This window comes from Nipponia nippon, unplaced genomic scaffold (assembly GCF_047370975.1).
Source record: "Nipponia nippon isolate SJK-2023a ecotype South Korea unplaced genomic scaffold, ASM4737097v1 scaffold_4, whole genome shotgun sequence".
Taxonomy (NCBI): Eukaryota; Metazoa; Chordata; class Aves; order Pelecaniformes; family Threskiornithidae; genus Nipponia; species Nipponia nippon.
Genome location: NW_028262358.1, coordinates 44,814,565 through 44,826,576, shown reverse-complemented (window position 1 = coordinate 44,826,576; position 12,012 = coordinate 44,814,565). Strand labels below are relative to the sequence as shown.

The 12,012-nt window shown below is 36.1% G+C and overlaps 1 protein-coding gene across 3 annotated transcripts in view; it reads right to left on the bottom strand.

Annotated features, from left to right (window-relative positions):
• SIPA1L2 (signal induced proliferation associated 1 like 2) overlaps nt 1–12,012 on the bottom strand; it is a 246,090-nt gene that overhangs the window by 72,261 nt on the left and 161,817 nt on the right. For all 3 annotated transcript variants that reach the window (XM_087776144.1, XM_087776142.1, XM_087776143.1), the window contains exons 5-6: nt 6,863–6,996; nt 5,324–5,512 (exon numbers count right to left, since the gene is read on the bottom strand). In XM_087776144.1, coding sequence (XP_087632270.1) covers nt 5,324–5,512; nt 6,863–6,996 — 323 coding nt within the window. The remainder of the gene's footprint in view (nt 1–5,323; nt 5,513–6,862; nt 6,997–12,012) is intronic.

Genomic DNA, 12,012 nt, shown 5'->3' with positions numbered 1-12,012 from the left:
TGATTCGGTAAATTAAGTCACCACAGAAAGAAAAAAACAAACAAGCAAACAAAAACCAAACCAAAAACCAAACCAAAAAACCCCAACAACCATCTTGAAAGAAAACTGGCTTGTCACTCTCCAAACACAGATAAAAGCAATACATGAAGTCTTTTTACTCAGTTATCTATAAAAGCACACTCTACTGCATATTATGAGAACTTTAATTGGCAATTTTTGCATAACTATCTTCTTTCTCAGATTCAAACAAGAATCATAGAATCATTAAGGTTGGAAAAGACCCTTAAGATCATCGAGTCCAACCGTTAACCTAGCACTGCCAAGTCCATCTATACCATGTCTTCGAACACCACATCTATTCGTCCTTTAAATACCTCCAGGGATGGGGACTCAACCACTTCCCTGGGCAGCCTGTTCCAATGCTTGACAACCCTTTCGGTGAAGAAGTTTTTAGAGCAAAGGCAACAAGAACACTCTACTTTACCTTAGTTGCATGTAACACATAGTTTGCCAAGTATATTGTAAAACTCAAATCCATAGAAATGCCACTGTACTGATGTTTTACCACAGCAGTTTTGACAAAAAGCTATGAGATGAGAATACTAAAAGGTTGAATCAAGAAAATAAACATAAATGAAAGAAGAAAGTGTCAAAAATATCATTCCAGACTTCAAATAATCCTTAACCTTCCCTCTTCAATAAATGCTGTGTTTCTCCATTGTAAGTGGAGAGTTGTATATAAAGCAGTTGCCAACAGTCAATTAAAAAAAAAAAAAAAAAAAAAAAAAAGAAAACCACTACCCAAATCCTCATCATCCCTGGAGAAATAAAAGCTTTCACAATGCTTTGAATAACCTAGTCTTCTGCGTTTTCATGATGTTACTGCTTTTTTAAGCTAGTATGCTTTCTTTGTCTCCCATGCAATTCAAGATTTAACTTGATGGCATTCTTGGTTTAACTATTTAGCTTCATGCACAACCAACACACAAAAAATCCCCACGATGTCCAAGTTAATGAAGACTTTTGAAGGCCATAGATAGAATCATTGACACTAAGAATCTCATGCCCAAAAGGTAAATGTAATAAAATGAAGTAACAGGGAAATGCTAGACTATTAAAGTCAATAGCAAAACACTTCATAACATCAATTGGGCCTGGAGTTCTTTTCTTACTCTGAAGTTAAGCCTATAAGTAGGACAATTTCTTCTCATTTTAACAGGCCTAGCTCCATGATTTTAGTAGATCTATTTTCACAGCAACGCACAGTACAGAATTTGGTCTACTGGTGTAGAAAACCTGCAGCACAGCAGGAATAAGAGCAATGTATGATGGCAGCCCTCCCGCCTCTCTGGTGAGCCCCAATCCATCCTCTCCCTTTGACAACTGCTTTATGAAGGGGTGAGCCCTTGTGGACCATACTCTGGCAGAAGGCCATTGACCAGGAAGCAGTTAGGAGCAAAGAACAGTCTTAGAAAGGACAGGAATGAGGAATGGTGCTGCAATAAGGTTTCACCTGGGCAGCACAGAACACAGAAGTAGGAGCTGTGCCAAAGTTTGATGTGGAATGGGAGGGGTGACCATCTGAAATAAAAGAAGATTCTGGGTTATGGATGCACTGTAGGAGCTGCCTGAGTCAGACTGCTGAACTCTGGAGCAGGGCAGGGTTAAGATACCAGCTTGTTCTTGTAATTTCCTTTTGACTGGCATTAGATGCTATCCATCCAGAGTGCTTCCTTGTTTGATCCCCATTTTGAAGCACTGTCTGGGAAGAGTTAGGTATTTAACAAAAGGTTCCAGATTGCATACTGGTGACGCTTTTATTCAGGGGAAAGCTAGCATGAACATTTCATGGAGGAAACTGGAAGAGAACTGGTCATATAAACATTAGAGCACAGGAAGCACTGCTGTTACTTGACGCTTCCCAGCAGACTTAAAATGATTGTGAGCACATTGCCACCTCTGTACCAGACCTGGGTCAAATAGTTTTAGCTTAAACCACAGGAAATAATTTCCTTGACTTCACACTAGAATTGAGGAGTGAAGAAGTTAAATGCTAACTGAGCCACCAACAACAGGGGCAACAACTAACAGTAAAGAAGCACCTGGGCAAAATATTCAGTCTAGAAATATGCAGTCACACTCCTTCATTTTTTCTGAAGACACCAGTCATTCCTGAATTTGTTCATAAATATCAATATAATTCTGAACAGGAGTGAAGTATATCTCTGTCTTCCAAAACAACCTACCATCTCATGGTTTAAACATTGTCCTAGGTGACACTGAAGAGGAGGATCTGAAACTCCTCAGCCCAAGGAAAGAATTAATCCTGGGTTTTCACTTCATGGACACGTACTGTAAACACTAGGCGATTATGTACAAATTTGATTCTACCAATACCACTATTCCTATGCAAGCTCATTTGCAGTAATCTGAACCTCCTACCTGTGTGCTAGGAGCGATCATGACTATGAAATTAGAAGACTTAAGCAAAAGAACTCTCATGCCAAGATCATGGGGACTGCGCAGAAGCAGAAATTGAGGTACCTTTAGAACGTCAATACCTAAGAAAGAAGTAACTAAATGAGCTTTGGTAGGATCTTCTTATGTGGCGCATTTAACTGGCATGAAAAACTATCAAAATACTTAAAACTGATAAAGTTTGCCAGTTTTGAAATGGTACCGCATGCTTATTCAAGTCTTTTAAAGTAAATAATGGCAGACATGGTTCTGATTTGATGATTTCTAAATTAGAAATTTTACATTTAATCTAACACTGAGAACAATTTAATAACGTGACATCAGAAAATAATTTCTAAACCCATTTAGCTCATTGGGTATGTGATATGTATTAAAGGTTCATAGCAGTCCTTCCTCAGTCAAAATGACTACGTTCTAGTCAGAATCAGTCACTATTGAATCTTGGCATCTTGTCTTCTTGTACAGTATAGATTCTTTATTATGTAACAACAAGTTGTTGACTTTCATCATGTGAAGATTTTAAAGTTTTTCTGGGAAGGAACCTCAAGATATTAGACACTCAATAGCCATTAGATATCACTGCAATCAAAGCTCCCAATTTCTTTGGGCTTTTTGTAAACTTCAGCCTTTGGCCTAGAGGGAAGTGAACATTCCCAGAGGGATGTGAGGGGAACCAAAAAGCATATATACAATAAACAACCATTGGCAGAAATGGGAAGGAGAAGCTAGGGGGGAATTAGAGAGAGGTTTAAAAAAACAAAACAAGACCAAAAAAAAAAACAAACCCCAAAACCCCCAAAAACTTGTCCAGGTTATAAATAGTTGACTTTTCTTGTGAATTTACAGTCAAATCTAATGCTAATCATCATATGCCAGGATAAATTAGGAAAATTCAGATTATTTATATATTCAAATTAGCTCAACCATCCAATTTGCATCTACTTTCTACTGTCATTTTAGAGACAGTTTTACCCACACGTTTCCTCCATAATCAACACCAGATTTCACTGAAAACTATGAAACAGGTAGAAAATGAAATCAAAACACTGAAACAGTCTTCAGTCTGCTGAGGAACTATGCAAACATTTAATACACCGTTACACAAAATGAATATTATTTTGGTGACAGTATTAATCCTCTAGATAATGATTCATATTTTTAAATTCATGACACTTCAGCCAGTCACCACCTTCAGTTGCCAAGCATAACTCTTTTTTTATTTGCTTGATTAATAAACTGAAAGCATCAAGTACATAAGAGGACTAAAAGCATAAATGGATCTCATGCCAGCTACATGCACAGCTTTCTGTCTATGTTCAAGTAATTATCTCATAATAAGCAGCACATAAGATACATTAATATTATATTTTTCCTGGTGACAGCCCATTTCACAACAGCATTGAATTTTCAGAATTGATCACCCAAAATAAAAAGAAGTGCTATATACTGCTGTTTCTCAAAATTAGGAGTTGATGATTAAAGAATTACTTTGATCAGTTCAATGGACAATCTCCGTTTCCCATTTTTGGGAAATACTTGTAGTGAGTTTGGGAAATATTCAGGTCGGGTCAAATAAAGTAGTACTCTATACTGCCTAGAACATACTGCCCCTCTGAGAAGCGAATATTATTTATTAGGTTAACCTAAACTCACTCTGGAGCTCAACCAGGAAAGACAGAGAGCAACAGTTTATCAGGAACTCTTAGATTCAGAACTGAGTGCTTCTGACTTCCCTTTATTGTTTTACCAGAACTGACAAACACAGGAAAAAGTAAGGACATTTGGCAAAATGAATTTTCAATTAAAAGTCCTCCTCAAAGACTACAGTGAAAGAAAGTAGTAAAATATACATATAAAACTAGCTTAACAATCCACCCAAAAAAGCAAATCTCTTCCTCTGTCTACATTTACTTGGTTTTGAGCAATTGTTACAGCCACAGGAGAAGACAGAAGAATTCTGGTAGACACCACCAATGTTAGACACAATCACTACATTCGAAACTGAATTAGCATTAAAAAATTAATTATACCCCCCATCATAATCAACCGGATCCATCAGCTGATTCAACTTCAACAGACAGATAATGACTTTTGCCTAGAAAGTGCAATCTTCACTTTAAATGAACATTTTTTTTAAAAACATGGTTTTAAAATTGATTTAAAAGCAATCACAAGCCTGTCCTTCACAAAATATTCAGAAACTATAGGTTTAGTCACTAGCTTTGAATTAAGCAGATTCACTTTATTGAACCTAATAAGCCTCACTATTTTCTGACCAAATTTAAGCTGTATGAATATTTCATTGCCATGCAGTTAATTCATTAGTCTCAATCACAATTTCAGTTGTTTGAACCCAGAAGCATTCTATTCTAGTAAGACTATTGCAAGTTAATTAGAAAATGTTATTGTAAAAAACAACCCAAAATTTTAGATGTAGAGACTTGATATATCTTTTTTCCTCCTTCCATATGCACAATATTAATAAAATGTTAGATTTGTTTTCATTTACATCCAGCATTTGTACACATTAAAGTGCAAATACAGATTGCGAAAATCACTTCTTACTGATGTTAAAAGTTTAGTTATAATCTTTCTCTCACTCAGTCATCTAAAGAGAATCTCCATAGACCAATAATTTTTTTTCTAAGTTGCAATGTATTTTAAAAATAATTTGCTTAGAAAAGGAAACATCATTTTGTAAATGAAAATGCACAAGTATCTCCAAAACCAAGAAAGTGAATGGTTTCCATTAGAGATCCATGTTTATTAACATTGCCTGCAAAATATTTAAGATTTTTTTTTTTTTAAATGAATAGTCTTTAAAGAAAAGTCATGTGCTACATACCCCTTGTTCATCCAGTTTAAGCAGCTGTTCAGGTACTTTGGGTGAGTTGGAAGCCTGCCTCAGGCACTGAATGCTCAGCTCTGGTATTACATACTCCAGTACCTCTTTGAGAGGCAGACCTCTTGCTGTGCCATGCCGAGCAGTGGATGGTATAGCATCTTCTAAAATTGCTCCTCTAAGTGTAGTAAGCTGCAGTAAAGGTAAAAGACACAAAAAATTTTTAGTTCTAATACTACATTGACTTTTAAAGATATAAACTTTAGCAAAAGCATGGAAGAAAGAATGGGAAGAAAAAGATCCCTATTTTTGATTTTTTTAACCAGTAAAAATATTATTAAATAATTTTTAAAGAGGAGACAGGCTTTTATTGTCTCAGTGACAAATATATTTTTCGTTTAAAGAAATTCACTGATGATCTTATTAACTTATTCTAATTCCTAAGACTTACTTTTTTTGGAAAAAAATATTTAAAACACCAGGAAAACTAAAAATTGTTAACGCCATACTACCCTAGCAGACACAGTAGTTGAATATGAGGTTGGACAGGTGAGGTAAGCTACAGCTAATGGCACCTTCATTTAACCCATCCACCTATTTTTTAAACCATGCTGCTTTAGCTTCATTGGATTTGGCAAAAAGAGAGTAGTTTCTTAGAAGTGAGTCAGCTGAATCACCTCTCCACACATACATACACAGACACCCCTTTTTCTGGCAATGAAAGAAAAACCTAGCCAAAAAAAAATTTTCTGTGTATCTGTTTCTATATTTGTTTGTAAAAGCACATGAGCCCAGAGATTTCAGGAGGTTTAGCTAGCACTTCTCTGTGTCCTAATCACAATAAAAAGCAATAGTCCTAAGGATTATGAAAACATATAGGTGCTTGTTACAATGATAACATCGTGTATTTTCATACAAATCAAAGCTAGTTGCTGTGATAAAGAAATTAGTTTGCAAGAGATACTAATTAACTTGAAATGGAAGTTATGAGACATGTCCTTCCACAACGATCACAAGCAAGCTATTTTTCCAAATAAGAATTATTTTTACCAACATATTAATATTCCTTCCACAAATCATGTATGTAGAAGTACAGAAAAAAGCTTCTAAGAAAGTATTTTGAAACAAAACACAAAAATACAAATAAGCCATAGAACTAGCTTTCATATTTTTCCCCTCCCTTTTTCCCTACATTTATTAATCTTTTATTTCTATCATTAGAAACTCAACATCAAACAGCTTGATACAAATTTATCTTCAGCTTTGTTCTTATCATCTGTTCCCTTGCTTGCCCCTTGCAGTTCCCTTCAGCCAACCTACCTCCTTTTAGGTGCCTGCTCAAAAATAGAAAAATTTTATGCAGTACACAAGAGGAAAACTTTGTTCCAGGAGCAACTACATTTACTAACAGTACAAGAAACATCACTTTCCATTAACAGATTTACTTCCAAAGTTAGCAACATATCCACAGACAAAGAGGTAGTATCCTAAGCTCTAAGTTAACTTTTCCATTCCTTTGCAGAATTACTGAAAGACCATTACCTCACTTGTCCTGAAAACTATACGATAGTTGAATTGAGATCCTTCTTTCTCCTTGGCATCTTCAACCTTCTCCCTCCGGATGCTGACTGCTACAGGTCCAAGATTTTCATCTATTCCAAAGTAGTTCTGATGCTCTTTTGCACAAAAGTGAATGAAGAGAGAAGAGAATAATGAAGTATGAGTCTCCTAGAAAACGTTCATCAAACCTCATTAATGCAGCAAGAAAAAAAAAATTATTTTTAATTGAGCTATGAGATCTGTAAATACACTGGCTTGTGATCTTCTGAACTGCACAATAAGTACATAAATCACAAAATGCTAATTTTGATGAGCAGAATTATCACTCATATCACATAACTCAAATTACTGCAACTGCTGCTACTATGAAATAATAATTTTTTGTATTCTTTGTTACTATGAAATTAATCATTTTGCTTGATGCTGTAAGAAACTACTTTGGAGAAACTATATACATAAAGTCTTCAACAAAAGCTAACAGTCTTTAAACAAATAAGGCACTAAGTAGCTTCCTTCATTTCATTCAATTTATTCTTATTCTTATTTAAAGCTTTACATTCAAAGCAGCAACTCGGTTTTAACAAGTGAAAACTGAGGCTAGTAACTCTTTAGTCTTTGATGAATAGTTAAATTCATCCTTGAGTCAACTGGCCCAGTCTGGGAGAGTAAAGCACTACCGACAGAAGAGGAAGATCAAGTTAGAGACCATTTAAGCAGACTAGACACACTCAAGTCCAAGGGACCAAACAGGTCAACACGTTGTGAGAACTATAGTGAGTGGTTACACCCACCTTCAAAAAGGGCAAGAATGAGGGTCTGGGAAGCTATAGACTAGTCACCATAAACCTTAGTTCCCAGGGAGATTAAGGACTAAATTCTCATGGAAGACATTTCCAGGCACATGCAGGACAAAAAGATGCTTGGAAACAGCCTGAATAGATTTACCAAATGCAAATCATGCATGACCAACCCAGTTGCTTTCTACAATAAGATGACTGGCTTTATGGATGAGGAAGGAGCAATGAATGTCACTTACTTATACTTTAGCAATGCTTTTTACACAGTCTCCCATAGTATCCGTGTAGCTAAAAACTGAAAAGACATGGTTTGGACATGCAAATTACGAGGTCGACGTAAACTGGCTGAAGAGCTGGCCTCAAAGGACTGTGATCAGTAATACAAATTCCAACTAGTGGCCAGTTACTAAAAGGTTTATCAAAAGTTGATAGTGGAGCTGTTACTGTTTAATTTTTTTTTTAAATTATCTAAATGATGGAATGGAATGCATCCTCAACAAGTTCATGTACATGACCAAGCTCAAGCAGAACAGTTCTGTATTGGAGGTTAGGGCTGCAGTTGGGTGCAATAACCAGGTGAGTAACCGTCAGGCTTTTAACAAATGAGTAATATGTGCATAGGGCAGATACTGAAATGCATAAACCTTGCAGTATTTTACAAAAGCAGGCAAAGGAGGTTAACTCATCCACACAGGTTGAGTCCTATAGCTGTAGGGTCTCTTTGCTTCACTGCCTACTCTCCCCTTCCCCTGGAGGCAGCTGCTGCTGAGATGGGACAGCTGAGCTGCATGTGAAGCAACTCCTAAACCACTGAAGTTTTCAACCTGACGTGTTAAAACAAACTCTCCCTCTGACAGTCTGAAAAAACGGACTGACAAAAACCTTATGAAGGCCAACATAGACCCATATTTAGAGCAGAGCAAGCTCATACAACAGCACAGGTTGGGGACCCACTGCTTCAGGAGCAGCTCTGTAGAAAAGTACTGGGGACCCTGGTGAGCAACACACTGCACAGCAGCCAGCGGAACCCCTTGGCAGAGGTGATGGCTCACCACACTCTGGGCTGCACTAGCAAAAGCATACCAGCAGGTCAGGAGAAGAGATTATTCCTTTCTGTTTGGCACTTGTGAGGCCACAGGAGTAGCGTCCAGTTTTCGACAGAGTGGGACGAGGCCAGCAGACAACTACCAAGACAATTAGGGGGCTGGGGCATGTAACAGATGAGGAGAGGCTGAAGGAGATGAAGCCTTGTGCAGCCTGGAGAAGAGCAGGTTAAGGGGAGCAAATAATTGCAGGATCCCACTATAGCTGATGGGGGGTTATAGAGAAGGGACAGCCAGACTCTTCTCCAAGGTACAGAGAGAAAGGACAAGATGCAACCGTCACAAGATGCAGCCCCTCACTGAAGGGAACCAAACACAAGAACAGGTTGCCAGGAGAGTTTGTGAAACCTCCATCCTTAGAGATGGTCAAAAGCTAAAGGTACAGCTGAAGGGGAACAGGTTCTGAGCAATTTATTCAGAACCTACCTTTAAAGGCAGCTTTAAACAGGGAATTAGGCTGGATGACCTCCAGAAATGTGTTCCAATCCAATTTATGCTATAATTCCATAGTTTAAATAACAATGAAGTAATAGACTAATTTCTCCTTTTAAGATTGTCTGGATTAAAAACCACTTTGCTAGCATTTTTGAGCTAGTTTGATACTTTTTTTTTTTTTTACAATGTATTTAGAGAAATGTGTAAGGAGGTTTTCACAAAATGTCTTCCACTGAGAAGTCAACCATACTCTCCGAATGGATACAAAAAAATAAAGTTACCTCTACATAAATGACAGCCTTATTTGTCAAATTAAGTTTAAATTGAGCTTCCAGTAGCCTTTCAAAAATCTATCCATAAAGTATCTTGGTGGTTACAGTCCATCTCCCAGTAGAGAGAAAATGAGTAGCAGCACATTACAAATAACACCCCTTTTTTGGAAGGAACACCTGGGATCAAAGGGGCACAGACATTAAATTATTTGCTCATGCTCACCAACTACATTCCTTCCCCAGCCTGAGCATTGTATCTGCATGGATAAATTATACCTCATGGATTTCCCAGTATTAAATTAAAACTTTGAGCCTTAATGGGCAAATTTATCAAATGGAACAGGATTTTACAGATCAGAGACAGATTCAGAGGCCAAACACTTTCAACAACATAAAAACTCCCCACAGCTGTATATGCAGGCTTTGACAAAAGGTAAAGTTCTCAGTTAGGGTTTCTATAGCCTTCCATTTTGATGTAAATCTATTACACAGTTACTAGATTTCTTGGCTGTAGTATTTCTGAGCAGAAAAATGCAAGCTTGGCAGATATCTCCTTATTTCTTGTACAATATGAAAGACACAAAACCAAAGATGTTATTTATATACATTAAAAATAAAACAGATAAAACAGTTTCAAGAATGGGAGTTAAAGAAGCTGAAGTAAATTAAAGAATGGCTACTGATATTCTGGGAATTGGGGAAAACATTTTTAATTCAAGGAGCTTTTTTTTTTTTAAATCTCATAACGTACAAACTCATTAAGCTCATCTAGATGTATTTATGTTGATGTAAAAGTATTGACTGGAGATAAGAGAAGAAAATAAGTGCTATTTTCTAGCTGTTTAAAGAGACATGGTAAAATATTCCTCATTTTTTACTTTTTAATTTCAAGGAATAATTGTCAACTTTTCTTCTAATACAAAAGTCTTACTTATACAAAACTGAGTCAATACCAAAAGCTAACTAAGCCTGTATACTTCTTCTAGGACATTTTTTCAGTTTCCTATCAGCAGATAGATACAATAATATATTAAGAAATGGTTGCAAGAATCCTTCAGATAAAAAGCATGGTAGTAATAGTCAAGTCTCAAGGTATTATGAGGATAACTGCACAAGGTGAAAAGGACAAATCAACGATAATAAAAGCATATTTCAATTGTCCTTTTTAAAAATCAACATAGCTTTTTTCCCTTCTCATCCCCTTTTATCCCACAAAAATACAGTTCACTAAAGGACACCATTAATAAATCAAAACCATGAGATAAAATAAAATATTCTAGCTTTTACAAACCTTAACTGAAAACTGAGAAGATATTTTCCATAAACATTAACATACTTTACATCAGTCGTGTTGGATTTGATTTTAACAATAGTTAGAAAGCTTATAAATATGCAGTATAAAACTACAGCTCATTTCAGAAGACATTGAATTCCAAATCTCTCATTTCTTGAAAGGGAATGGAATAATTAGTGCTACACATGCCAGGGTGTTTCTTCCATGCATCTTAAAACAGAAATAAAACTTGTACGTTGACAAGTGCCAATTATAAAACTGTGAACTAAATCAAATATTCAGAAAGTTATTTCTTTTTCATAGATATCTTGTTAAAGGCAAAGAAAATTGGTGGCATTACATGTGTCTCTATATACAAGTGACTATTGTTTGCTAAATTTTTATTTCATCCTTCCACAATTATTTTGCTAAATTCAACTCTACTATTAAATCTACGATTCAATGAACAATCAGCTAGGAGAGGTCACTGTCATGTAAGAGCATCAAGTAAGGCTCAGTATGCATATAAATGTCACTTTCTCTTACATGGGATATCAGCACAGCAACAAGACATTTTGGTGGCCAAGGCAAAATGCCTGTTTTATTTCTTCTACCCACAATAAACTTTGCTTAGGTGAGAACTGTGTTCAGCTGGAAATAATCTGGAGATTCCTTACATGCGTGATCCCTCGAGATAACAGGTATTGAAAATTAAGTTTTCGGTTCCATCAACATGTTTGCCCTGACTTGCTATCTGTCTCATAAGAGCCATCCAATACAGATTTCTCTCATGCAGCTTCTGTTACAGCTCTATAGAAAGATAATGTGGAACAGGGCATGGCTTATATATCATCGTAAAGGTGAGAGGGTAATGATTTATTACTGGGTATCAAATGCATCATATCGTATTTACTTTTGAAGAACTCTACCTACAGAACAATTAGTAACAAGGACAATAATAATTCAAGTTTGCTAGTATTATACAATGTGGGATAAAACTCTCAGATACTATTTCTTAACTTTTTAACGCTATAAACATACTTTACTTTTAATCAAGAGATCATATATACATAATATCGGAAGTTAATTAAAATTAATTACATTCGCATCAACTTTCCAGAAAAGTCATTAGGCTTGTTTATAGTATATTATTTAAAGCGTTTTTCAATACTGTTTGTATTTTCTTTTTTTAATCTCTCTGACAAGATTTTTCTTCACAAAAAATGTCCACCCCTTCAGAACCTGTAACTCA